This window comes from Heptranchias perlo, chromosome 5 (assembly GCF_035084215.1).
Source record: "Heptranchias perlo isolate sHepPer1 chromosome 5, sHepPer1.hap1, whole genome shotgun sequence".
NCBI lineage: Eukaryota > Metazoa > Chordata > Chondrichthyes > Hexanchiformes > Hexanchidae > Heptranchias > Heptranchias perlo.
Window position 1 is genome coordinate 63016935 of NC_090329.1, and position 27153 is coordinate 63044087.

Genomic DNA, 27153 nt, shown 5'->3' on the forward strand with positions numbered 1-27153 from the left:
GTGCAAAAGAAGGATGGTAGTGGCGGCTGTGGCAGCCAACCTGAGTATTTCAATGTCTCTTTCTTTCCACTGTTACTAAGAGAACCTGCGAGAGATGAGGGCATCCCTGGTATAATGTGCACGGCTGGTCTGGCAATGGGTGCCCCATCTTCATATTCCTCCTCCTCCTCCTCTTCTTCTTCAATGTTGTTGCCATCAGAAGATGAATGACGAGCGCCTTCGTCCTCCTCCACCTCCAGACCTCTCTGCTGCGCTATGATGTGCAGGTCCCAACACACCATGATGATTCTGGAGATCCGCGCTGGCGAGTACTGAAGGGCACCGCCAGACCTATCCATGCGCCTTGTGGTCATGTGGCTCTGGTTGTAGCGCTCTTGTGCCTTATTGGTAGGGCTCCTCACAGGTGCCATGAGCCAAGTTTGCAGGGGGTATCCCTTGTCTCCAAAGAACCAGCCCTTAAGTCTGTCGTCTGGAATGATGGACTGGTGCAGTATAAGTGCATTATGACAGATGCCAGGGAATCTGCCACACACCTGCATAAATCAGAAGCCCCGAGAAACCTGTGCTGGATACATTAAATTCCAAGTTGGGTCAGAATCAATTAAAAAAAACCTACCTCAACTCTCAACGGCATTAATTGCCCCGCTAACGACCCGCCTGCCCGCACTAATTGGGGACGTGACCTCGGTGATTCGGTTCCTTGCGCACATCCAAAAGTGCCCACATTAAACCCGGAAGCGGAGCCGGGTTGGGGCCGTGAAGCAAAAAACTACAATTTTCACCTCCCACCCAATTCCAAACCACCTGTTCTTGGGGGTTAAAATACCACCCCCCCCCCATATTTTTAGACATGATTCTTTATTACAAGAGATGTTTGAAGTAGTGAAACCATGTAATTAAGCTTCAGATTATGTCCTAGGATAGATGTTAAGATTGTTCTAAATGGGGATCTCTTGGAGAAGAGTTTTCTGCATTCTTCCAAGGACCATGCTGCACATTGCATGGGAGAACAGAAAGGCAAAAGAAAAAAAAAAATCACAGAGGGCATTGTTTGTCTGAAATGTTTTTCATGTCTGGGTACTATCCATATGATCTTCCCATATAAGGGAATGTTTCTTGGCTGATGAGTTGGATATATTTTCCCCAGTGAAGGCAGAATAACAATCAAATAAATAACAATAAATATTAAGCAATAAAAGGGCAGCAGGACTGACACAGGATCCTCGTAGATGAAGGATGCTTCCATTCAAAAGACAATCCTACCAGGTAGATATCCAAGTTTCTTTGTTTCAACATCCTCCAAATACCACATCAACTCAGTATTGCCTAGGTATGGGGGGGGGGGACAGGGGGAGGAAGTGAAGAAGTCCTTTTAGTCTAGAAGAAACAGGTACACTCTGGAAAGATCTACTAAAGAAGTAGGTTACACTTCTATGACAGCTCCAAGCCCTAACATTTAGCATAGATGTTGGAGTTTCCTCATGTAGCATTCTTGCAGATACTAACTAAAATGACCATTCTAAGATTAGCCAGTGAAGTACATGTAGATCTCACCCTTTCACTTTTCCTAACTGCTAGCTAATGACAATGTCAGGCATGATCAACCAATTTTAGAAAGAACTTGTAAACAACTCTCATTTATGTAGTGCCGTTCACGACCTCAGAACGTCCCAAAGCGCTTTACAGCCACTGAAGTAATTTTGCCCCCTTTTGGCAGGACCAGATTCATGGCTGGGAATTTACTTACAGCTGCTCCCGTTCTGCTGCTGTAACTTCGCTAGAAGTGCGACGGAAACCCCATTTATTCACTTAAACGGGGTTTCTGCCACACTTCCAGCAAAGTTACGATGGCACAGGAGGAGCAACTCCACTGAAATTCCCAGCCTGTGTATTTTATGGGATCTGTAAAGTTGATGAGTTTAATGACTTTTTCCATCACCATATTAGGTTAACAGCTCTCTTAGCATCCATAAGAGGATATTACATACCAAATTTAAATTTATCCAGATAGAAAAAGGAAAGGCAATTTTCTGCAACAAATAGAATTCTGACATTATCTTCAGTAGAAATGTAGGAACACAGGTACAGGAGCAGGCCATTTAGCCCCTCGAGCCTGTTCCGCCTTTCATGAGATCATGGCTGATCTGTGACCTAACTCCATATACCTGCCTTAACCAAAGGTATTAAGGGATATGGGGCTAACAAAAATCTATCAATCTCAGACGTAAAATTAACAACTGAGCTAGCATCAACTGCCATTTACAGAAGAGAGTTCCCTTTGTGTGTAGCAGTGTTTCCTAACTTCACTACTGAAAGTCCTGGCTCTAATTTTTAGACTATGTCCCCTAGTCCTAGACTTCCCAGCCAGCGGAAATAGTTTCTCTCTATCCAACTAGCGGAAATAGTTTTTCTCTATCTACCCTATCAGTTCCCTTTAATATCTTGAAAACTTCGATCAAATCACCTACTCTTCTAAATTCCAGCGAATACAGCCCTAGTTTGTGTAATCTCTCCTCATAATTTAACCCTTAGAGTCTAGGTATCATTCTAGTAAATCTACACAGCACTCCGTCCGAGGCCAGTATATCCCTCCTAAGGTGTGGTGCCTAGAACTGAACACAGTACTCCAGGTGTGGTCTACCCTGGGTTTTGTATAGCTATAGCATAACTTCTAACCCCTTTAGGAGTGAGATTAGAAAACATTTCTACACACAAAGGGTGGTAGAAGTTTGGAACTCTCTTTCTCAAACGGCAATTGATGCTAGCTCAATTGCTAAATTTAAATATGAGATAGATAGCTTTTTGGCAACCAAAGGTATTAAGGGATATGGGCCAAAGGCAGGTATATGGAGTTAGATCACAGATCAGCCATGATCTTATCAAATGGCGGAGCAGGCTCGAGGGGCTGAATGGCCTACGCCTGTTCCTATATTCCTAAGTTGTATTCTTGTCCTGTAGATATAAAGGCTATCATTCCATTAGCCTTCTTGATTACTTTCTGTACCTGTCCATGACATTTTAATGATCTATGTACATGGACCCCTAAAATCTCTTTAGACCTCCAGTGTTTTGAGCTTTTCACCATTTAGAAAGTACTCCAATCGATCCTTTTTAGGTCTAAAGTGGTTGATCTCACACTTGCCTACACTGAAATCCATTTGCCACTGTTTTGCCCATTCACTTAATCTATTAATATCTCTGTAATTTTATGCATCCATCTACACTGCCTACAATGCTGCCTATCTTTGTGTCATCAGCAAACTTGGATCCCATCATCTAAGTCGTTAATAAATAGAGTGAATAGTTGAGCCCCAACACAGATCCCTATGGGACACCACTAGTCACATCCTGCCAATTTTGAGTACCTGCCCATTATCCCTTCTCTACGTCTCCTGCCGCTCAGCCAATTTCCTAATCAGGTCAATAATTTGCCCTCAATTCCATGAGCTTCAACTTTAGCTAACAGTCTCTTATGAGGAACTTTATTGAATGCTTGCTGGAAGTCCATATAAACAACATCCATAGACATTCCCCGTCCACTACTTTAGTCACCTCTTCAAAAAAATTCAATCAGGTTCATCGGGCATGACCTACCCAATACAAATCCATGCTGGCTCTCTCGGATCAGCTGAAAATTTTCCAGGTGTTCAATCACTCTATCCTTAATTATAGACTCTAGTAATTTCCTGACAACAGATGTTAGGCTAACTGGTCTATAATTTGCTGGTTTCCGTCTCTCGCCTTTCTTAAAGAGCGGAGTGGCATGTGCAATTTTCCAATCCTGAACCGAGAGAACTTTGGAAGGTTATAGTTCGGGCATCTGCAATGTTCTCATCTATTTCCTTTACAAACCTGGAATGGAAACCATCTGGTCCTGGGGATTTGTCACTCTTTAGTGCCATTATTTTCTTCATTGCTGTTAATTTGCTTAGGTTAATTATGGCAAGTCCACGTCCCTGATTCAAAATTAGTTTCTTTGGGGTGTCCGGCATGCTATCCTCTTCCTCTACTGTAAATACTGATGCAAAGTAATTATTTAATACGTCCGCCATTTCCTTAATTTCATTTACAATATCACCATTATCAGTTTTTAAGGGGCTCACATTGCTCTTGACCACCCTCTTTTTCCAAATATAATTGTAAAAATTTTTGATTTTGATATCTCTTGCAAGTTTCTTTTCATACTCCCTTTTTGTAGCTCTTACTATCTGTTTTGTCACCCTTTGCTGTTTTTTGTATCTCTCCCAGTCGCCAGGATCTGTGCCATATTTTGCATTTTTGTTTGCTTTTTCTTTTAGTTTTATGTTGTTCCTTACCTCTTTTGTTGCCCATGGCTGTTTTCTTTTGGCAAGAAGAGCTCTTGCCCCTTAGGGGTATAAACCAGTTCTGTATCACGTTAAATTCTTTTTTGAACACCTCCCACTGATCTTCTATCGTTTTACCCAGTTTACTGTGGACAGTCTCTGTCTCATTCCATTGAAGTCGGCCTCACCTAAATTTACCATCTTAGTAGCTGTTACGGGTTTCTCCCTTTCAAACACAACGTTGAACGCGATCATATTATGATTGCTATTAGATAAATGTTCACGCATCGTTACACTGTTAACTAAATCTGACTCATTACTCATTATTAAATCGAATATGGCCTGCCTCCTTGTTGGTTCTAGGACATATTGTTGAAGAAAGCTGTCCTGAACACAAAAAATTCGTTTCCTTTCTGACATGAGCTCCTCTGCTTATCCCAATCAATATGAAAGTTAAAATCCCCCATTAAAACCACTCTGCCTTTGCTACACGCTTGTCTAATCTTTGTATTTATACATTCTGCCACTTCACAACTCCTACCGGGGTGGGGGGGGGGGGGGGGTGCCGAAACACAACTCCCACTTATAGTCTTAAATCCTTTTCCATTTCTTAATTTTACATAAAGTCTCCAATGCCTGCTTACCTCTCGTTATATCCTTTCTTATCATTGAAATAATTTCATCCTTAATCACCAAGGCTACTCCTCTCCCTCTACCAGTTTCCCTATCCTTCCTGTGGACCTCATAAGCTGTTACGTTCAGTTCCCAGTCCTGACCGTCTTGCAGCTATGTCTCAATAATGGCAACCATATGGTACCCTCTAAGTTGAATTTGCGCCTGCAATTCATTCAATTAGTTCCTTATACGGCGTGCGTTTGTAAAAATATTTGGGCCATACACCCTAACCTGTCCTTCTGCTCTAAAGTTGTTTTTCCTCACACATTTCTTATTGCTCTCTCCTGATTTAATTACATTCCATCTTTTAGTTTTCCCTTTACCTATAGTGCCTAAAGCATAATTTCTGACTACTACTCTACTCTCTTCCTTTTCTTTTGTAGGAGGACTATTTGATCATCGTGTCCTAACAAATGTGGCTCATCAACGGGTACTTCTTGGCATTTTGAATCTAATTAATATTTGCATCATAATGAAAGAAGTAATTCATGTAAGAAACTAACTGCTATAAATGCATAGGAGGGCACATGAGTTTATGAAGCATCAGGCTTAAATACGGAAGAAAAATTGAAGCAATGCGAGTTGGACAAGGATTCCAAGTTCCCTTCATGATCCTAAATAAAAGAAAGTCTTCCAAGAGGGCACAGAAGTAACTGCAATAAAAACTCTGGTTTCAAAGCAAAGGTCAGCACATTTTGAAGACACTCAATATAAGCATATAATGGGCCCAGTTCTCCGAAAGAACATTTTAATTGTTGGTTATTGGATATTTGCATTTCTTCTGTTGCGTTTCAAACATGAACAAAATTCAAAAAATAAACCTTTTTGCATTGAAGCCCCATTAGTGGAAGACTTCCTTAGAGCTACTAAAGTATCCAACACAAAATGAAAAAACCTATCCAATTCAATAGGGAGGTTGCAAAAGAGAAGCCTACCAGGTTCAAATTAAGAATTTAACATAATTGCAATAGTAAAACCCTTCTGTCACTTAAGTGAGATTATTGTACCAAGTGTTTGGTACTAGGATATTGGGAAACCACAATTTCTGAGGCCAGTACCAAGTTATATGAACTCCATTTGCTTCTTTGTTTCTATTTTCTCAGATTTTGAAGGAATGGATGAAACGTAAAAACACCTGCTCCCATGAGAACTGAGCAACCAGCAAAAAGCAATGTAATGAACATAATCTTTTGGAACAGTTTTTAGGGTTCAATTCTCCATTTGTCTCAGGCACTGTTCAACCTTCCTTCAAAACTGCTGTCATCAACCCATCCTTTAAAAGCCCACCACTGACCCACTCCTCCCCCCAGTCCCCTCTAACTATCACCTCAACTCTAACCTCCCCTACCTTTCAAAATGTGGAGATGCCGGTGATGGACTGGGGTTGACAATTGTAAACAATTTTACAACACCAAGTTATAGTCCAGCAATTTTATTTTAAATTCACAAGCTTTCGGAGGCTACCTCCTTCCTCAGGTGAACGATGCGGAAATGAAGTCCTCGAAATGAAGTCGCATTTATAATTCACAGAACAATGCTGGTGATAACAGACAGTTTTTTCAACTGCCCGTTGCCAAGGCAATCAGTGTGCAGACAGACAGGTGTTACCTGCCAGGTCTCAGAATATACAAATCACCAAAAAAAACAACAAACAAAAAAAAACAGAGATAGAGAGGTAGAAACATAGAAAAGACAGCAACTGACCCGTTATATTAAAAACAGATAACATTTGTTCGCTGGTGGGGTAACGTGTAGCGTGACATGAACCCAAGATCCCGGTTGAGGCCGTCCTCATGGGTGCGGAACTTGGCTATCAATTTCTGCTCGACGATTTTGCGTTGTCGTGTGTCTCGAAGGCCGCCTTGGAGTACGCTTACCCGAAGGTCGGTGGCTGAATGTCCTTGACTGCTGAAGTGTTCCCCGACTGGGAGGGAACCCTCCTGTTTGGCGATTGTTGCGCGGTGTCCGTTCATCCGTTGTCGCAGTGTCTGCATGGTCTCGCCAATGTACCATGCTCCGGGGCATCCTTTCCTGCAACGTATGAGGTAGACAACGTTGGCCGAGTCACAGGAGTATGAACCATGCACCTGGTGGGTGGTGTCCTCTCGTGTGATGGTGGTATCTGTGTCGATGATCTGGCATGTCTTGCAGAGGTTACCGCGGCAGGGTTGTGTGGTGTCGTGGACGCTGTTCTCTTGAAAGCTGGGTAATTTGCTGCGAACGATGGTCTGTTTGAGGTTGGGTGGCTGTTTAAAGGCGAGTAGTGGAGGTGTGGGGATGGCCATAGCGAGGTGTTCGTCGTCATTGATGACATGTTGAAGGCTGCGGAGAACATGGCGTAGTTTCTCCGCTCCGGGGAAGTACTGGACGACAAAGGGTACTCTGTTGGTTGCGTCCCGTGTTAGTCTCCTGAGGAGGTCTATGCGATTTTTTGCTGTGGCCCGTCGGAACTGTCGATCGATGAGTCGAGCGTCATATCCCGTTCTTACTAGGGCGTCTTTCAGCTGAAAGACGCCCTAGTAAGAACGGGATATGACGCTCGACTCATCGATCGACAGTTCCGACGGGCCACAGCAAAAAATCGCATAGACCTCCTCAGGAGACTAACACGGGACGCAACCAACAGAGTACCCTTTGTCGTCCAGTACTTCCCCGGAGCGGAGAAACTACGCCATGTTCTCCGCAGCCTTCAACATGTCATCAATGACGACGAACACCTCGCTATGGCCATCCCCACACCTCCACTACTCGCCTTTAAACAGCCACCCAACCTCAAACAGACCATCGTTCGCAGCAAATTACCCAGCTTTCAAGAGAACAGCGTCCACGACACCACACAACCCTGCCGCGGTAACCTCTGCAAGACATGCCAGATCATCGACACAGATACCACCATCACACGAGAGGACACCACCCACCAGGTGCATGGTTCATACTCCTGTGACTCGGCCAACGTTGTCTACCTCATACGTTGCAGGAAAGGATGCCCCGGAGCATGGTACATTGGCGAGACCATGCAGACACTGCGACAACGGATGAACGGACACCGCGCAACAATCGCCAAACAGGAGGGTTCCCTCCCAGTCGGGGAACACTTCAGCAGTCAAGGACATTCAGCCACCGACCTTCGGGTAAGCGTACTCCAAGGCGGCCTTCGAGACACACGACAACGCAAAATCGTCGAGCAGAAATTGATAGCCAAGTTCCGCACCCATGAGGACGGCCTCAACCGGGATCTTGGGTTCATGTCACGCTACACGTTACCCCACCAGCGAACAAATGTTATCTGTTTTTAATATAACGGGTCAGTTGCTGTCTTTTCTATGTTTCTACCTCTCTATCTCTGTTTTTTTTTGTTTGTTGTTTTTTTTGGTGATTTGTATATTCTGAGACCTGGCAGGTAACACCTGTCTGTCTGCACACTGATTGCCTTGGCAACGGGCAGTTGAAAAAACTGTCTGTTATCACCAGCATTGTTCTGTGAATTATAAATGCGACTTCATTTCGAGGACTTCATTTCCGCATCGTTCACCTGAGGAAGGAGGTAGCCTCCGAAAGCTTGTGAATTTAAAATAAAATTGCTGGACTATAACTTGGTGTTGTAAAATTGTTTACAATTACCTTTCAAAAATCCTCGAATGCAACTCAGCAACCACCTCTTCCACCTTTTTTGTTTCAAGCCCTTCAGTCTGGCATCTGCTCCACCAGCAGCACTGAAACCACCCTTGGACAATCAGCAATGATATTCTGCATGATTGCAACCTCAGTGTGCTATATCTCTTCGTCTTCCTTATCCCTTCTGCGATCCTCTATAAAAGGTAGAGAATGCCATCCTCCACCACTGCCTCTCTTACCTGTCCAACATAACCAGCTTCTGCAATGCTTCCTCTTCTCATGCCCACATGGCCATCTCCAGTGTGCTTTTAAGTCACATCCTTGGTTCCTTTAGACTGCATCAATATGCTGCCACTCAAGGACATTGTACCCAAGCATGGGATCAATTTTCACATGTATGCCAATATCTGGTTTTATCTTTCCACTGCAGTTGTTAAATCCAGGCTAGACTTGTCCAATAACCTCTTTGCATTAAAGCTAGTCACAAACTTGGCTTGCTTTCTCTTTTAAAAAAAAATAATGATTAGTAAGGTCATAGGTTATAGCTGTTCTGGCTCCTGGGTCAAAACTGCCTTTGGTTTTCAAGTGTGACTGATAAGGTCACTCAGAAATTTAAGATATTTTAGCAACTGTGTCAATAACTACCTTTGATCTTTCTTTGATGATCAACACTTGAAGTGTGACCAAGCACTGTGACAGACAGAAAATATGAGCTATATTTACTGCAGTGGCCAATGGGTACTCTGTATCCTAGAGGGGGCTGCAGCAGCTGATGGAGCCAAGTGGATTCAGGGGAGGTGTAGAGGCTGGCGGGGGCCAAAGCACCTGACACATGGAGAGGGGTGTAGCAATCAATGGGGCTGGAGTCCTGGGTGGTGGGAGGGTATGCAGTGGCCTTGGCAGCTTGTAATCCTAGCTGGATCCCTCCCCCAACTAATGCCCTTCACCCAGCACCGAAAAATATAGCTTACGACCCTCAGTGGCTTCTTTCCCCATCATGTCCTATCCAAAAGGATAAGAGAGAAAAAGAAGGGAGAAGCAGCAACAAGAAGACAGAGTACTTTAGGGAAAAACAGGAGATTCAAAACACTTTAAGCACCATAAGAGAAATGTAGATGGTTAGCAAGTTAGATTCTAAGGACACTAATAATGTACAACTTGTAAAAGGATCAATGCATAACACCAAGCCACTGGCATAATACATTGCTGCAACATGATGAATTGCAGGGTAAGGATGTTGTTCATACCTGCAATTTTCCACAGTATGAAATCTGAATACCCCCATGGCTAACAAGGGAGGAAAAAGAGAGAATCAATTCCATCTGAATTTTATTACAAAGGGTTGATGTAAAAGATCACAGAAGCCACGTTTTCCATTTGGAACGGAACATGTGTGGGCACAACTATAATGCACCATATATATTTACATTTTAATAAAAGAAAGACTTGCATTTACATAGCAACTTTCATGACCTCAGGACATCCCAAAGCGCTTTACAACCAAAGAAGTACTTCTATAGTGTAGTCACTGTTGTAATATAGGAAATGCAGCAACCAATTTGCACACAGCAAGCTCCCACAAACAGCAATAAAATAAATGACCAGACCATCTGTTTTAGGTGTTGGTTGAGGGGTAAATATTGGTCATAACACCAGGAGAACTCACCTGCTCTTCTTCAAATAGTGCCATGGGATTTTTTTACATCTACCTGAGGGGGCAGATGGGGCCTCGGTTTAACATCTCATCCTCCAACAGTGCAGCACTCCCTCAGTACTGCACTGAAGTATCATCCTAAATTATGTGCTGAAATCTCTGGAGTGAGACTTGATCCCACAACCTTCTGACTCAGAGGCGAGAGTGCCACCATTGAGCCACATGTCTTTTTGTCCTTAATCAATATATGTGCAGGCAACATCCATGGCTAATTTTTAGATCCAGTGGGCGGTAGCGCAAAACAAGTGGTATTGCATTGGATGCCTGTTATACCTCCCGCCTGATAGTCAGTTCCACTGAAGTTAGTTTTTCAATACCGCCCAAGATGAATTTCTACCCCAATATGTCAGCACACTTATGTGATGTGGCTTTTGCGAATACAACGTACATTTTAAAACCTGCACCCAAATTCACCCCACCCCTTCATCAAAGAGTTATCACTGTTTGTGCACAGCAGGGGCCTGGGGAAATCCATGTAAATTTTATGCGATGGAAATTAGAATCTTTTAGCAGCATATATAGTTGAATGTTACTTAGCTTAGTTGGTAGCACTCTTGCCTCAGAGTCAGGTGGTCATGTTCATGCTCCCCTTCAGGACTTGAGCGCATAATCTAAGCTGACAATTCCAGTGCAGTACTGAGGAAGTGTTGCATTGTTGAAGATACCATCTTTCAGATGAGATGCTAAACAGTGGCCCTGTATGCCTGCTCAGGTTGACATAAAAGATCCCATAACACTATTAAATAAGAGTAGGAAGTTCTCCTGATGTCCTGGCCAACTTTCCTCAACAAAAAAAAACAGATTATCCAGATATTCATTCATTTGCTGTTTGTGAGACCTTGCTGTGCACAATTTGGCTACCACATTTGCCTACTTAAACTGTAACTGCAGTTCAAAAGTAGTTCATTGGTTATAAAGTTCTTAGGGATAACCTTAGGACATGACAAGATGCTATACAAATGCAAGTTCTTTCCTTTCTTTCTTCAGATGCAATGGTGAAATTGTCACCACACCAAGGCTGAATTTACTTTGTTCCAGTTCCTAAATGTAGAAAGTAGAATTGTGTTTACTTATAGAAGATAGAGAGAACCACCCATGTTATGGGGGTGGGGTAGGGAGAGAACACAGCATTCAATTTAGTCTGGCAACCGTTTCCACTTATCCTTCAACTGGTGTGTCTGAAGTACACACAAGCCTCATATTCCTATTCTTTTAAATTTAGTAAAGTTTTGTCAATGAAAGCAAAGAAGCCCTGTAAACCAAATGTATTTTTTATACAAAATTTGAAATAAGGCACTATATGAATGTGACACTGGTGGTAACAGTTTCCTGTCTCTGCTTGGCCACATCCTTTGCAGTAATTCAAGACAACTTTTCCAGATTTTCTCATACACAACCTTTCTTTATCCTGGCCAATTAAGTAAAAAGGAAGGAACAAAGGAAACAGTGGACCTCCATAAATTATATAGCATTTTGAACATAACCCTACATTTTCCAGCACACACGGGTACATCTACTTATGTGCTGAAGTACATGTACTATGGAAAGCATTCCTTACTCTCCTCCCCCAAGTTCCACTCACACATATGTACTCACACACACAAATCATTGAAAAAAAATGTATAAACCCTGAGTCCGCATTATAACTTTGATGTTTAGCTAAACTGTAAGTGAGCTAACAGACTACTTAAATAGGTAATTTTGCCCTATTGGAGAGTTTTGCAGTAGGTTCAGCTCTATAAACAGCCAGTTCTAAAATCTCTGCTCAAATTGTTTCATATCGGCCACCAGGGAAAGTTGTGTGCTGCCGATGCTATATTTCCTGCAGAGTGTACTTTTGCATGATTATATTTTGACTTGATGTAAACTCAAAGCTTACTGGTAGACCCATCAACAACGCAATCATATCACTGATCTGGTCAACTGCTTTCCATTGGCAACTGGAAAATTCCTAGACATTCAAATTCCTTTAATGTTCTAAGCTATTTATTGTGTGCAGCTTTGTAATTCTGTTGCTGTAGAAACTGCTTCCATTCACCCAGTTCTGTAAAATATATTTTTTTGTGTTGCAATAACAGGGGGAAGAGTCAGCAGTGTAATGGTAGTTTTAGGAGTGGGTATACTGTACATCATCAGACAAGAATTCCTTTGTGGGGGAGGAGGGAGGATCTGGAAGTATGCTCCCCTCTCCAAAAAACATGATTTTTGGCACTTAATTCAGTGTATTTTCTAACATAGTGGAGTGCACTTTTTCATATACATGCAGAAATATTATATAATATATAACTATTTCATGGTGTAAAAACATAGCTTACAATTAAAGCACACAAAACGTACTCCCCTGTTGAGTCAGGTGATTTTATCTAGCGAGTAGGTGAGTGGTACAGACCAAGGTAGTTAGCCAACCCACCAGTTCAATTCGCCCATCAGCTTGCAGCCAGCCACCTGCCTCCAACAAGCTGCCAAAACACAGCCAGCTACCACTAGAAGCCAAACAGCAAAAGAAAGCATTCAGCTACCAAACCATAACTAGCAGCCAGAGACTAGAAACAAACCACTGCCAGTAATCCATCCAGCAGCAGCCATCCCACATAGGTCAACCAGGAGCCAGTGATCAGCAACTAGTCTGTAGCTAGCTAGCACAATATAGCAGGAGGCCCTAGGTAGAGATCAGGCCCCTGACATGAAACTGAAAAAGAGTGCAAAAAATTAATCGCTGCAACTATTACTACTAACCAGGGATGCAGAGAACAACCTGGCATATTAGTGGACCATGGCGATTCAAAGAATGCACCGATGAAACCACATGTTGAACGTAGCCCACAATGCCAGAAAGAGGTACTTCAAAATGAAGCACATCGAAGCGAGGCACCAGGACATAACATATAAACCCCCTCTTTAGCTTCCACCCACCACCAGTCCATTCTGGTACTTTGTTCACGAAGTCACCAAACCTTCTGGTCCATGCTGGCACCATCACCCCTCCACCTCTTTCCAGTGTCAGTCCTGCCACCCTTACGAGTGTTCTGATGTCTCCAATGGAATCCTGTTGCTGCCACAGTAAAAACTGATAAGGTTGAACGCTGAGTTGATTGACTCCATTGGAGCTGTTGGGACTCAGGTAGAGGAAGGGCAGACTACTAACCAGGGAGTATAATTACTGCTGTTTTTTTTAAACCAAAATGCATCACTTCACACTTACTGACAATAAATTCCATCCACCACTTATTAGCCCATGCCCCCTATCCATAGCCCTTTGCAACTTCTTCTGGTTTTCTAATGAATTGGCAATTATGTCAACATTCAAGATTAGATTGGATATATGGATGAAGGAAAAGGGGTTGAAGGCATAGGGGAACAGGGTGGGTAAATGTGATTAGAATTATTTGTTCACGTGGAGGGTAAATGCCAAAATGGTTTGGTTGGATTGGGAGACCTGTTTCCATGTTGTAACTTCCTATTTTGGTATCATCCTGTATCTAAATCATTGATATACAGTGAACAGAAGTGACACCAGAACTGAACCTGTGGGACACCACTACCCACTTCCAACCACTCTGAAAAACTGCCCTCTACTCCTACTCTCTATTTTCTCCCTTCTAACTAATTTTTAATCCAATTTGTTATCCTCCCCCTAATTCCATACTCTTTAATCTTCTCTAGTAATCTTCTATGTAGTACCTTGTCAAAGGCTTTCCGAAAGTTCATGTGCGCTACATTCACTGCATTTCCCCTATCTACTATGTCTGTTACTTTCTCAAAGAATTCTTTAAGGTTTGTCAAGTACGATTCTCCCTTTTGGTATCCATGCTAGCTACTTCTACCTATTTTGTCTTTATCTAGACATGTGGTAATTTCATTCTTAAAGAATAACATTTTCCCTACCACAGATGTTAAGCTAACTAGTCTGTAATTACCTGGATTAGCTCTGTCTCCCATTTTAAAAATGGGTACTACATTGGCCATTCTACAGGGGGGAATCAGAGAGTGAGAGTCGTAGAAAGTAGAACAAGAGAGGTAGAGAAGGCAGTGAGAGAGAACTACCGAAGAGAGAGAAGGGAAGATTGAAGAGGGAGGAGAGAACTAGAAGTTAAAGAATGAGATCGAAAGGAGCCCATGCAAGAGCTCGAAAGTGGGAAGAGAACAACTGGTGGAGGGGAAGAGAACAAAGAGGGCGCGAGATAAGGCAGAGTGAGAGAAGCAAAAGTGAGAGAAGAAGAGAGAGATAATGGAAGAGAAAGCTATCAAAGGAAGAGAGATCTGAAGACTGGAGAGCAACAGATCAGAGAGATGGTTGAAATGAGTCTGAGGGCTGGAGGGATTGTGAAGGAGGAGACGGGAGAGAGGAGTTGCAGAATGTAGAGGCCTGAAGGTTGGGATGGATGGGGGAATGAGGTTATTTAAAGAGGTTGGTATGGTCATACTGATGTAGTATGTGCAGATATGGTGGTATGATTAAGACAATTTTCAAAAAAGCTGCAAGTGGCCTTTCAATAAAGGCTGATTTCCCTTTGAAGATTTAACAAAAAATTTTCATAGTATTTGGAAACAAATTCACTGAGCTCATTCTTTCAAACTTGATCAGAAATATCAGTTGTGATTGGGAACATCCTTATAAGCCATTCCAACATGTGATAAGATGGTAATTAATCAGCTACTTAGCACAAAGAGCACACCCTGTATCTTACTAAACAACTGGTTCCAAACTCAAAGAAACACATTCACTACATCTCTCACATTCACAGGATTCCCCAAGGAACAAACAAAAAATATTTTAACTGATATTAATTGGTAATAAAGAGCTTTCCTATGCAATGCACTGCAGAATTTAACACGGTTTACTCAACTAAGCTACTCAATGTTGCCCTTCAATCAATCTATCCACATTCAATTCTGAAACAGTTTCATTCTTTACTGCTTAGTTTATACAAAAACAAAATTCAAACAAAATCTTATTGGGGTCAGCTTCCACATATATGCTGATGACACCCAACTGTACCTGCCCACCACCTCTCTCAACTCTTCCACTGCCTCTGCGCTATCAGACTGCTTGTCCAACATCCAGTCTTGGATGGGCCGCAGTTTCCTCCAGTTAAAGATTGGAAGACTGAAGCTGTCTTCTTCAGCCCCTGCCACAAACTCCATATCCTTGCCCCTCCCTGGCCATTGTCTCAGATTGAACCAGACTGTTTGCAACCCTGACATCCTATTTGACCCCAAGCTGAGCTTCTAACCCCATATCTTCATCGTCACAAAGACCTCCTACTTCCACCTCCATAAAACAATCCATCTATGCTCCACAAACAGCCCAAATGCTGCTGAAACTCTCATCCATGCCTTTGTAAGCTCCAGAATCAACTATTCCAAGGCTCTCCTGGCCAGCCTCCCATCCTCAATGTTCTATACACCAGCTCATCCAAAGCTCTGCTGTTCCTATCCTATACGCATCAAGATCTGCTCAGCCAGCTCTCCTGTCCTTTCTGGCCTACATTGGTCCCCCAATGCCTCCAATTTAAAATTCTCATCCTGTGTTAAAATCCTTTCATGGCCTCATCCCACCCTTTCTCTGTAACCTCCTCAGCCATACAATCCCTCCAGAACTCTCCGTTCCGACAACTCTGGTCTCTTATGCATCCTGCCTTTCACCTCACCACTGGCGGCTGTGCCTTCAGACGCCGAGGTCCCACCCTCCGGAATTCTCTCCCGAAACCCTTCCCCCTCTCCATCTCTCTCCTGTCCTTTAAGACCTTTTCATCAAACCCACCTCTTTGACCACGCTTTTGGTCAGTCCTCCTAATAGATCCTTCTTTGTTTCAGTGTCTATTTTTGTCTGATTACGCCTCTGATAAGTGCCTTGGGACATTTTTCTATGTTAAAGGTGTTATATAAATACAAGTGCTTGTTGTCAGTCTGGCTTAAGGGACTACATGTTGGGAGCCTATTTGTATACAATATGACTGCACTGACCAGCATTTGCATCACCTTCAGTAGCATAAATATATTCTCCTGTGGTTACAATTTTTTTTTAAAAGTATGTTCATACTTGGTGGCAGCGATAGCACTAGCGTTACACAGCCAGTTATAATATAGGGACAATACAATTTAAATTCACTAGAAAGCTTTGAATAAAAGATATGACTTCCAACAGTTGTCCTGTGGCGATCACAATTGGATTTTTTTCATGGTGAGCATTCAAGTTTTCATGGTGGATGACGGGTACCAAGGCACAATATGATGCCTTTCTATTTTAAAAACAACGACAACAATCCTACAAAATATCTTATCCCATGCCCCCAAAATCCCCACATACTAAATAATGAGAAAAAGGAGTTGCCACTGCTACTCTTTGCTGCTGTAGAAGCTTGATAGAAGTCAAGTACAAGCATAACTTAACTGCTCATGCAGCAGTGCAGAACTCGAAAGCAAATTAATAGAAAATTCAAAGGTTAAGTTAAAAAAAGATGATCAACAATGCATAGGATCCGTGTCAAGTGAGAAACTGAAACCAAGTCCTGCATGCTTAAACAAATCACTGCATGCTAATATCCACCCAGCTACATTTTATAAGTCAGGGAGATCTGAATTGAATCATAAAAGTATCTCTACTGACAGTCTACTAACTGCAAACAAATTAAATTGCTCCATTATAGCAATACAATTCAGCTCCCTTTACAGTCCGTGTACAACTTGATGTTGGTAACAATGGGTCACACAATAAATGCAGTTTTCCTTGTTTAATGGGTCCAACAAGTTGACAGAATATACTCATGCACTAATGCTGGGTAATGATAGAAGCAGTGTCATTTTTTAATTAGCTTTTTATTCTAGATGTTACACCCTCTTGTATAAAATCGACTGTAAAACCTACATCAGTTTTGCTCTCCTACTCCACAATTATATATTATAAAATTATTACATAAAGCATAATTTATCAATTTGGTTTATATATCTCCAATAAACCACTGCTGAATCTTCATCATAATCTCACACTCTGGGATCACTCAACAGTTTCTCCAAGGACATCTGCAATGGTAATTCCACTCCAAACCTAATCAATATTGCTGGTTTAAAAAAATTCAAAACTCAAAATACAACATGCATCAGGAAACAGTGAGTTCAGGAAACCACTTGTGACACAGCCAACATAACTCACAAGCACCATGACCCACACTACTCAACTTACTTCTCGTACTCCACAGTTCCCATCATGCATCCATCTTTTCTGAGAAAACTGGCGACTTGAATTGAATAGGAGCAGAAACCTTTAATGCTTACTGATATAGTACAGGTATGCAACGTTATTTTACTTTCCAATTAAACATTTTTTAATTAGTTCTTGCTCAGCCCTATAATACCGTACCTGAAGCCACTTTTAAATTAGTTTTAAACCCACCTCCATGAAAGTTTTCTAAAAAGATTGATTTCAATGTGTTTCTGGTTTAGAGGTACACAGTTCAAACCGATTTACCTCAGTGTGGATTGGTTTAAATTCCCTAGTGTGAGCAAAACCTAGAATTTTGACATCAGCTACTCTTTGCAAAATTAATGAAGTACATGGAGAAAAGTTTTTTAAAAATACAAACAAGAAGTATCCTAAAGAATCTTTTACTGTGCACCTTAACCTCATGTGTCTTTTATTATGTGATCCTGCCATTCAAGTAAAATACAAATCTAAGGACTAAACCAAAAGTTACGGCCAGTTACAAACTTCAACTATTAGACATCATTTAGTTTTTAAAGTATTTTGATAATTACTCATAAAAAGTAGTAATTTTTTAAGAAAAGGAGATTGACGGCATTTATTCAAGATAGTATTAATATGTATCAAAGTTTACAAAAATTACAAGAGACACAAACTGTTACATTTTATGCCTAACTTCTCCCTTGACCACCACCACCACCACCAACGCCGCCGCCCCCCCCCCCCCACCCCCCCCAAAAAAAATTGTGGAACTGTACATGTGGTTCCCGTGATGAATGTGGCTCTAATAGTTTAAATAGAAATAGAAAACCTTTTTATTTAATTTGTAGACAGTAATTCAATTTCTGATGAATTCTACTAGTCAAGCACTGATAAATGAAAAACACTGTTGCATTTGACTGAAATAAGCTGATGATTCACTACACTCAATTTTCGTTACACAAACCAAAGCTCTCACACAGTACCAAAATCATACTGAAGACACCTTTTACACTAAGTCTTGCATTGGAATCTTGACACATGAATTTCTACAAGAGGCAGTTACAGCACAGAATGCACAACAAACAATCTTCTGCTGACTAGACCTAACTTGGGTGACTTTCTTTCAAAGAAGGGTAGCACAATGCTAACAAGGACAGGACGGGGTGGGGGGGGGGGGTATCAGACACCCAGAAAATACAAATATAAAGCAGACCCTCTCAATAGTGGCTAAATGCACTATTTTACTGTAAGTCATCACCGATCTTCAGAATTTCACACAACCCCTGTGCCAGCAAGTTATGTTCACTTTTCTGCAAATATGACAATGCACTGGTAAGACTAAACTGAGCAGTGCGAGTCATTCCTGCTGCCCATATGCTTCATCTGTAGATGAGTTTGTTCTTTTTTTTTTCCTTCACTGCGTTTGTAATGCTGTCCAAATCCCCATGAGTCATATAAATTAAAGCTGGTCCCTCTTTATGCCAGGAAGAGTCTACCACGAGCCTTTTGTCAAAAACCCACAGGGATAGGCTGTTCCACTTTGCTTTGTATATCATGATGTCACAAGCCACGTGATCCAGTTTCTCCAGTAAGAGCACATGAAGAGTTTAAAGCTTATGCTTTTTGGATTGTGTGAATGCTTCATTCGCCTCACAAACAACCACAGAACCACAAGTGCGGTGCAACTTTCTCTCCAGGACGACGAGAGAACCTCTGGTTCTAAATGGTTAATCTCCGCAGGTCACTACCAGCCACCAAGACCAACTCTGTCAGTAAGTGCTTGCTAACCACAGCCTTTACAGTAAATACTTGTCCATCAAATGTTTATTTGTCTTTTTTGCATGTTGTATGTTATTTTGTGGCCAAACAAGTTAATGACATCAAACAGCTCACCTAAGCACCACTGGCAAGCTCTTAAACTTCCTTTGCAATGGTTATATTTTCAGTTTAAGGCTTCGAGGGACACCAAAACCACAGGCGAAAAGTATATTTGAAAGAAGGACTATGGCATCTAACAGCCTGTTCAGTTCAGTCACACCATGTCAGCAAAACTTCTTCTGGGGTAAGTACAAATCATATATATTTTCTCTTATACTAAATGTGGAATTTTACTATAAATATTTCCATTCGGTACACGTTTATGTAACCTCTTAATTTGTTGACTAGTTAATACAAAAGCTTGTTTCACAAGTTTGCTTATGCAGTAAAACTGAACCAATGCAAGAATCAAATTGTTATAAAACTAAGCTGGATTATTTGTCAATAAAAACAAATTATTACAAATAACATGCTTTCTGTTTTTTTCAAATTTAAAAGTACTATAACGTGCTTCAAAAGGTCAAAGTGTGAAAAACGTATTATGGAACTAATGTTGTGCCTATTTGTCAATAGAGTAGTATAACCTATTTTTACCAATCCAACATTCCTGTGGAATACATTTCTTTCATGGAAAGAAACAAAACAACATATTACAAACAAAATGAAGATGGCCTGTAAAATATGTAACTGATAAATAACTTGGTTTTAACTCTACTTTGTTGCAAAGAAGCATGAGAGTGGGGAGGAAAAAATAACATACCATCCTACTTATAAAACTTCATTCAAATATAGCAGCACATATTATATTGATTATTATTTTGTACAGGAAGCATAGAGAGGTCTCTTGATATTTTCATTGTGGATTTGTGGGTATGCGGCTAACCTGGTCTTACTGCTTAAAATACAATACTCCCGTCAACCCGTAACAGCTGGGTCACTGCACTATTTGACCACTAACATGGTTTCTAATATTTGTAAGGAAGTAAACTTCATTTTAGAACCAGTGCCATGTTTTGCACACATGCAACTGCATTTAGTGTTCACAGAAACCTATCTGATTAAAATAAAACAACCAATGTCTCCAAAATGTACGCACAGATGTTTAAATCCTTTATGTTGCTTCCCGCCAGAGCTGCTGTTTATGGCAAAGCTAAGTGGAGCCACTCTGATTAAAATAAACTAAAGCATATCTAATTTATCTGTACTGGCTACAGCAAAAAAAGCTTAGTGATAAAAATCTACAGCAGCAAATTAGTAAGATTAGTGAAATGCCAAGGCTCCTACCTTAACAAATAAAGATTATGACTGGAAATTTTGAACAAGATTTTACTAAAATACTAATTGCAGAGGAGACAAAAGGCACTGTCACACCCAAAGAATCTGCAGTGTTGTTTTTAATTTCCTGCAGGTGCTCATGCTATTATTCTCCACACAACAGCCCAGAAATATCATACTGTACAATTTTCAGAGGCCAGTGGGGAAAAACTTCTATGAAGTTTCAAAAAGTAATTTAATTTTTGTGATAAAAGCCAATGAGTTCATATGGCCGTTAGTCATCACTAAATACTACAGACAACCACAAGAAAAACTAATTTCTCAAACATTTACAAGTGATCAGCTGAAACTTTTATTCCTCAAGTGTAACGCAACTCATTTTTAAAAAATCAAACAGCAAAAATACATTCTGCTTTACACTTACGAATTTCCACTCCCCGTGTGTGATCCCAAAGCAGAGATACCCAATGTAACAGAGACAGGTGGTAAAATGTCACAAGTATGTTGTTTACTACTACTCAGAGAACACTTTAGGACGCAATCCAGACAGTTTGGGGAATCAGTGTTTTGCATCTGATCAGCAGGGGTAAACAATACGAAGGTTTTCCCATTTTTCTATGCCTCTCCACTGATTTCACACTCATATATCCCTATAAAATAGTACATTTATACACAAATAAACGCTGCAACAACTTTTATACTTCCTGCCATAATTCATTACAGTACACAGTTAAAATATTAGTCCTGGTTAGTTCTTCAACATAGTTTAAATAAGTACACCACAGAGCTACATATGGTATCGCTACCAAAGTGCTGCTCCAAAATGAAGCTTATCCCTTTTTTGTCTCGTTAAAAATTAAGGAAACAGTTCTTTGTAAAAACAGGTGCCAAATCTACACAAAATTATAAACTGCTTTTATAAATCATGAGGCATAACATCCGCAGAGTAGCTAGACCACGTTATTAAAATGTTTATAACGGATAATGCAGGTTTACAGCTGTGAATACTCTATTTAGCTAGAACTTCCGAAGAGCAGTTGGAAAGCATCATGTATCCCTGGATTTAGCTAGATTATAAAGTTGTAGTTTTAAAAATTACGGTTTTACAGCAGTTTCATGAACATATTCCTTTATGTTTGGAGTCAAATTTGAAATGGGCTTAATGCACAATATAAATCTATTCATTGGTCTGTAAAAAGTATGGCCAGTTTTTTTTTTAAATACTGTATGAACACATCCAGCAAACCTTAAATACCACCTATGCTACAATTTCTTCTATGTGAAGAGACCATTAATAACAATGTAAAGGATTTTGATCTTTACAATTCACACATATTCTCTTGTTCCATTAAGAACTAAAACTTTACTAACCTTTTTTCAGAACCCTCATCAAAAAATCCTACAGTATTTACACTTTCAGGCCACTGCACATTACTAAACTTTGAAATGATCTGCAACTTGTTTTATAGAACATATAGGATAAAGAACATGGCTGGAATTTGAAACAAATCACCTTATTAGATTAGTCAAGCAATGATTATGAAACACTTGAGGTTGAAATTACAGTTTTAATGAAAAACGGGAGCATGCCCGTTTATTGACAAACTGCGAATTAAGTTCACAGGAACGCTTTGCAAATATGAGATTTGAGTATCATTTTTTTAGCAGATTAATTATGGAAAATCAGGCATCCTTCCATTTTTTGTTAAAAGAGGAATATCACCACCTTAATCATGAATGTCCAATAGTCTGAATCCATGTAAAATTCTGCCCAGTACCATAAACAGCAAGTAAATTATACTAAAACTATGCATCTAGACTTACTGAGCCTGAAGGTTTCTCACTTCTATTAATACAATACAACAATGAATGTACACCATTTCAAACTGCTCCCTTTAGTCTTTAATAAAGTGCGTAGGTGATTGTGCATAACTGCAACTTTAAAAATATTTTCAAGACTATCATTCATTTTCAAAGTAGATAATTTACAAAAAAATTGCATTAAGATAGTTTTCAAACCTTTCTTTCCTGTCGTAATCATGAAAAGCACATTACATTTCAGCAGGTAAAAATGGTAAAAATGCTTCTGAAGCTTTCAATATAATTTTATAATACTACAGTGGAAGAGAGAAGAGTTAAGAAAACTCAGCCTGTGTGGGGACAAAGGTGACACTGGCTGCAGTATTGACTTTCCACTCTGCTATATACAGTATTAAAAGCACACATTTATCTACTTTTCAAACTGAACTTACAAGAAACCAAGCTTGTCTTCTAGTTTCATACTGGAAATACAGGGAACTGTAAAGAATACAAAACTTTTTTGTTGAAATTCAAAGGCAGAGTCAATCCCATAAGTGGAACCATCCAGGGACTGTATACATAATTATTTATCCCTTTCACCAACATCAATGTTCAGTAGGGATCATGTTAAATATAAATTAATGCACATTCACAGTGCTGGGTTCTTTAATGTGTAATTAATACAATTTCTCAAGTTTGTCACTGAAATGCACATAATTTTAAAATTAAAATTATAAAAATAGAAGTAATACTACCAGCAGTCAGAATATTGTATGTTACGACAGCTTTTACATAAAATACTGAGGGAGAAAATATCCCAATATCATCAATTTCTGTGACAAAATTATTTTCTGTTGCAGATGATAGTGTAAATTCCACAGCCAATGAAATAAAACTCATGACTGTACACATCAGTTAGTCTGCAGCAAAATCATCCATTAAAATGCACGTAGATGGTGACCTCTGACTTCTACTTTCAATCATTTTGCACTAAAATCTTGTAAAATAAATAAGGAAAAGAACGAACTTGCATTTATATAGCAACTTTCACAACCTCAGGACGTCCCAAAGCGCTTTACAGCCAATTAAGAACTTTTGTGGTGTAGTCCCTGTTGTAGGGAAATATGGCAGTCAATTTGCACACAGCAAGGTTCCACAAACAACAATGAGATAAATGACCAGATCATCTGATTCAGTGATCTTCGTTAAGGTATAAATATTGGCCAGGACACTCTAAGAACTCCCTGCTGCTCTTCAATAGGTCATATTTTGTTTTCACAACATTATTGGTACTGTTATAATGTGCATTGATGAAAACTCAAGATAGATCTTGGTTAGTAGATTTCTAATTTCAGCCACATTTTCCAGGCTGCATAGCACTGGAATGATTTAAACCTTAAAAGCTGGCTACATTTGATACAACCACTTTGTGGGGTATTTTGAGCTCGGTTAGGTACAGAATAATGCCATTAATTACCCATTCCACTGGGCTACTTAGGTTGTGAGAAACAACCTTCAACTGCACCTTTTTAAAAAATAAAATCTGCCTTCACAATAATTTTCATGGAACTCCAACTGGTATCCCTTTACAAACTAAGGACAATATCTGCAGTAGCCAAATTAACTATTATTGCAGATTCTTATTCTCTGAAACGTACACGTTACTGAAATGTTAACATTAGTGTAATCTTAATTCTATTTTATGAACCATTCATCTTTAAGATAATGTCAAGTTAGTATAAAACTATGATATAGGTTTCATTATTCTGTTTCAGGTAAAATAAGTACTATTTCTTTTTTGAAGCAGATAGAAAATTTCAGTTGTGTACTTAACCAAACTTGTTTTACATATATCCTTGTTTCTTAACCAGGTGGCTAGTGTTAACCTAAACAAAATTTTAAACTTAATTTTCCTCTCAGCATCAACACAATTACAATTCATATCTGATAGGGCCAAACCCATAATAGGCTTATTATTTTCACCTCATGGAAAAGCTAACACATTCAACCAATGATTATTTAATTGAAGCAAAAGCTAAATAGCGTAGATTTAGTATATATTTAGTTCAATACTGATCATTACATTAACAGGCAGGTCACCCAACAAATGAAAAAACACCTTTCTGTGGCAAATCTCCAACAATAAACAAAAGCTTAGAATTTTATTCAGGAATTTACTTGCATTTGAATTAGAAACATTAAAGGAGGTGTTGTCATTCGAAATGCCTGGCTTGCAAGCCAGAAATTGCCATTAAAACCCAACTCAACGAGATACAATATTTTAGAGTGTAAATGGTATGATTTCATGCATCAGTTTCTAGAGAAAGACTGCATTATATGAACTCTTCAAAAACAGTATTATTGAGAAGAATTTAACAAAACTAAGTGAATTGCTATGCTCACTACTGGTTAAAGATTGATTTAAGTTCCTGTCAATATCACTGGCTTACTCTCCCTCCTTAGGGCATCACATCATGTCTTTATCAACAGAAGAATCATTGCACTTCACAATGATGTTTACCTACATAACAATAATCACTGCATTTCAAAAAGTGATTGCTTGTGAAATGCTTTAGCATGGATAAAGCACAATGTAAATGCATGTTTTTCTTTCTTCGAAAAGGTTTGCAGCTGTTAGGATTTCCACAATCAAGAAGATTAATCGGGAGGGGGAAAAGCTGCTCCTTTATAAAAGGTTATATCAGCATTTGTACAAGAGACTAGTTGGTGCTGTAAACCTTTGGTAACAGACTTCTCAAAAAGATAAATTTATCTCAGTCACTGCACCACATCTTCTGCAGAACACCACTTTGTTCTCACTTTGGCACCATAGGATAAAACACAAAAACACCTCTAAATAATGGTGACTTTAATGCAATGACACCTGATTTTATTTTGCAGACTGAGAATTTATAAGCTGGCACTATTTGTCAGATTGTCTGAGATAGCTAAATCTTTAAGTGCCCACTGCTAGACTTTACCAGTTAAATTAGATAACCATCAAAAAAAAATAGTAATAAGGATTTTTGATTGAGAAGTTGCAGGCTAGGAATTTTATTTATTGTACAGAAACCCACCATTCTAATATATGTCCTTTAGTATCCATTTGGCTAGACACACAGTAATAAGAATTTAACAACATTTGTATCAAATAAAAATGTAATTACAATCAACACAATTTAAAAAGCTGTTTTCTGTTTTCTATCTGACCATGCATCTTTCAGACCAGACACCCAAGTAAATTAGGCTTTGTGATTGAATTTGGCTTGCCTCATTTATAGAGGTTATAAAAGCTAAAACAAAAAAGTAGTTTTATACCACCACATAGCTTGCATTGACCCATTGAGTGCTGAAGTTATACTAAGGAAAAGTGTCCTCGAAAGAATCTTAATTCAGATTACATTGAAACTTTATACAGTTATTTTATGATTCTCTGTAGGCCAAACTATATTATTAGAGGTTAAATTATAAAGTAGCTTGAAGTAGTGCTTTAAAAAATGGCACACTGTTGTTACTTGTAAATAATCTTCATTGTTAAAGTCAAACAAATGAACTAAATATACAATGACAATTTGCCTTTTTCTCCCAAAAATGTTTCAACTTTTTCGATAACAGTAAATGGAATCGTGCTTTTTTTTAAAAAAAAATGAGTCTATGACTGCAACCTGACCACGGCTTTTTGTCCATAGACAGTAGACATCCACAAAGCCAGCCAGACATCCTCCCTTTACCACATAACCCCAACAAGAAACTACTGTAATGACTGAAGGGGGGTGTAATTAGAAGCCAGATGGTGGCAAAAAAGACTATTTGATTATTCACCCATTTCTTTTAATCTACCCAGAAACTGTTAGTTTATTTAAAAGAGACATATTAAAGTAATTGAACAAAAATGTTAGAGGCTATTTTAGCAAGCACAAAACATTTGGGTACAAGGCAACCCAAATAGACTTTCTTAATTAGCCACAAATAAAACTTTTTTTCATGGTCAAAAATACAATTGACTGTTTTTGGTGCACCCAATAAACTTTGCACCCATGGACCTGAAACATGGACCATGTGTTTGTAGGCTACGAGGTAGGTTTGCACAGTTTCAGTTAGTGGTCATACATTTCATGTTGTGTTATTTAATACTACATGCCTCTGCTCAGACACTTTAACCCAATTACTCTTTATTTATAACCAACCACATTAGATTTTTAACTAACGCTTTCAAAATATCCCAAATTTATTATAACATTGTCATAGCTGTTTTCCTGCCTGACTACTAACAGAAAAACGTGAGATTGCAGTGATTTCCACGTGATTACTTACGTTTCTAACTTATGTTTTCAATCAGAAGCTCAAATTTCATTTTATATAAAACTCATTAACTAATTTAAATTAATAAAAACTATTTTTCAACAAGTTTTCTAATAAAAATGAAAATGTAGATCAATGTTTTTCCCCCTTTTCTTATATAATTCACCTCATTAAATAAAGTTGAATAAAATCCCAGTTTTTGTAAATAATGCTTGCTGCATTTAACATTGCAATGACAACTGGGAAAAACACAACTAACTACAGTTACTAATTAAAGCTCTTAATGTTGTCTATAAAAGAAAATCTTTGCAAAGGTTTGTGAGAAAAATCTATCTGACATTTAAAAATAGAAGCTAAATGGCATCTTACAACAAAACAAAATGAAAGTAGTCTTGGTTTCCTCTCTTCTAAATTGTAGCAGCAGCATTTCTCCAGAAGCTCATTCCATTTCATTTCACATTCATAAA

The 27153-nt window shown here is 39.4% G+C and overlaps 2 protein-coding genes across 6 annotated transcripts in view; one reads left to right on the forward strand and one right to left on the reverse strand.

The window, feature by feature from the left end:
• supt3h (SPT3 homolog, SAGA and STAGA complex component) overlaps positions 1–27153 on the reverse strand; it is a 424528-nt gene that overhangs the window by 318436 nt on the left and 78939 nt on the right. The window lies entirely within an intron of this gene.
• runx2a (RUNX family transcription factor 2a) overlaps positions 19069–27153 on the forward strand; it is a 177446-nt gene continuing 169361 nt past the window's right edge. For 2 of the 4 annotated variants that reach the window (XM_067984480.1, XM_067984479.1), the window contains exons 1-2: positions 19070–19263; positions 19438–19553. In XM_067984480.1, coding sequence (XP_067840581.1) covers positions 19496–19553 — 58 coding nt within the window. In that variant the 5' untranslated portion in view covers positions 19070–19263; positions 19438–19495. The other 2 variants (XM_067984477.1, XM_067984478.1) reach the window with 2 other exon arrangements.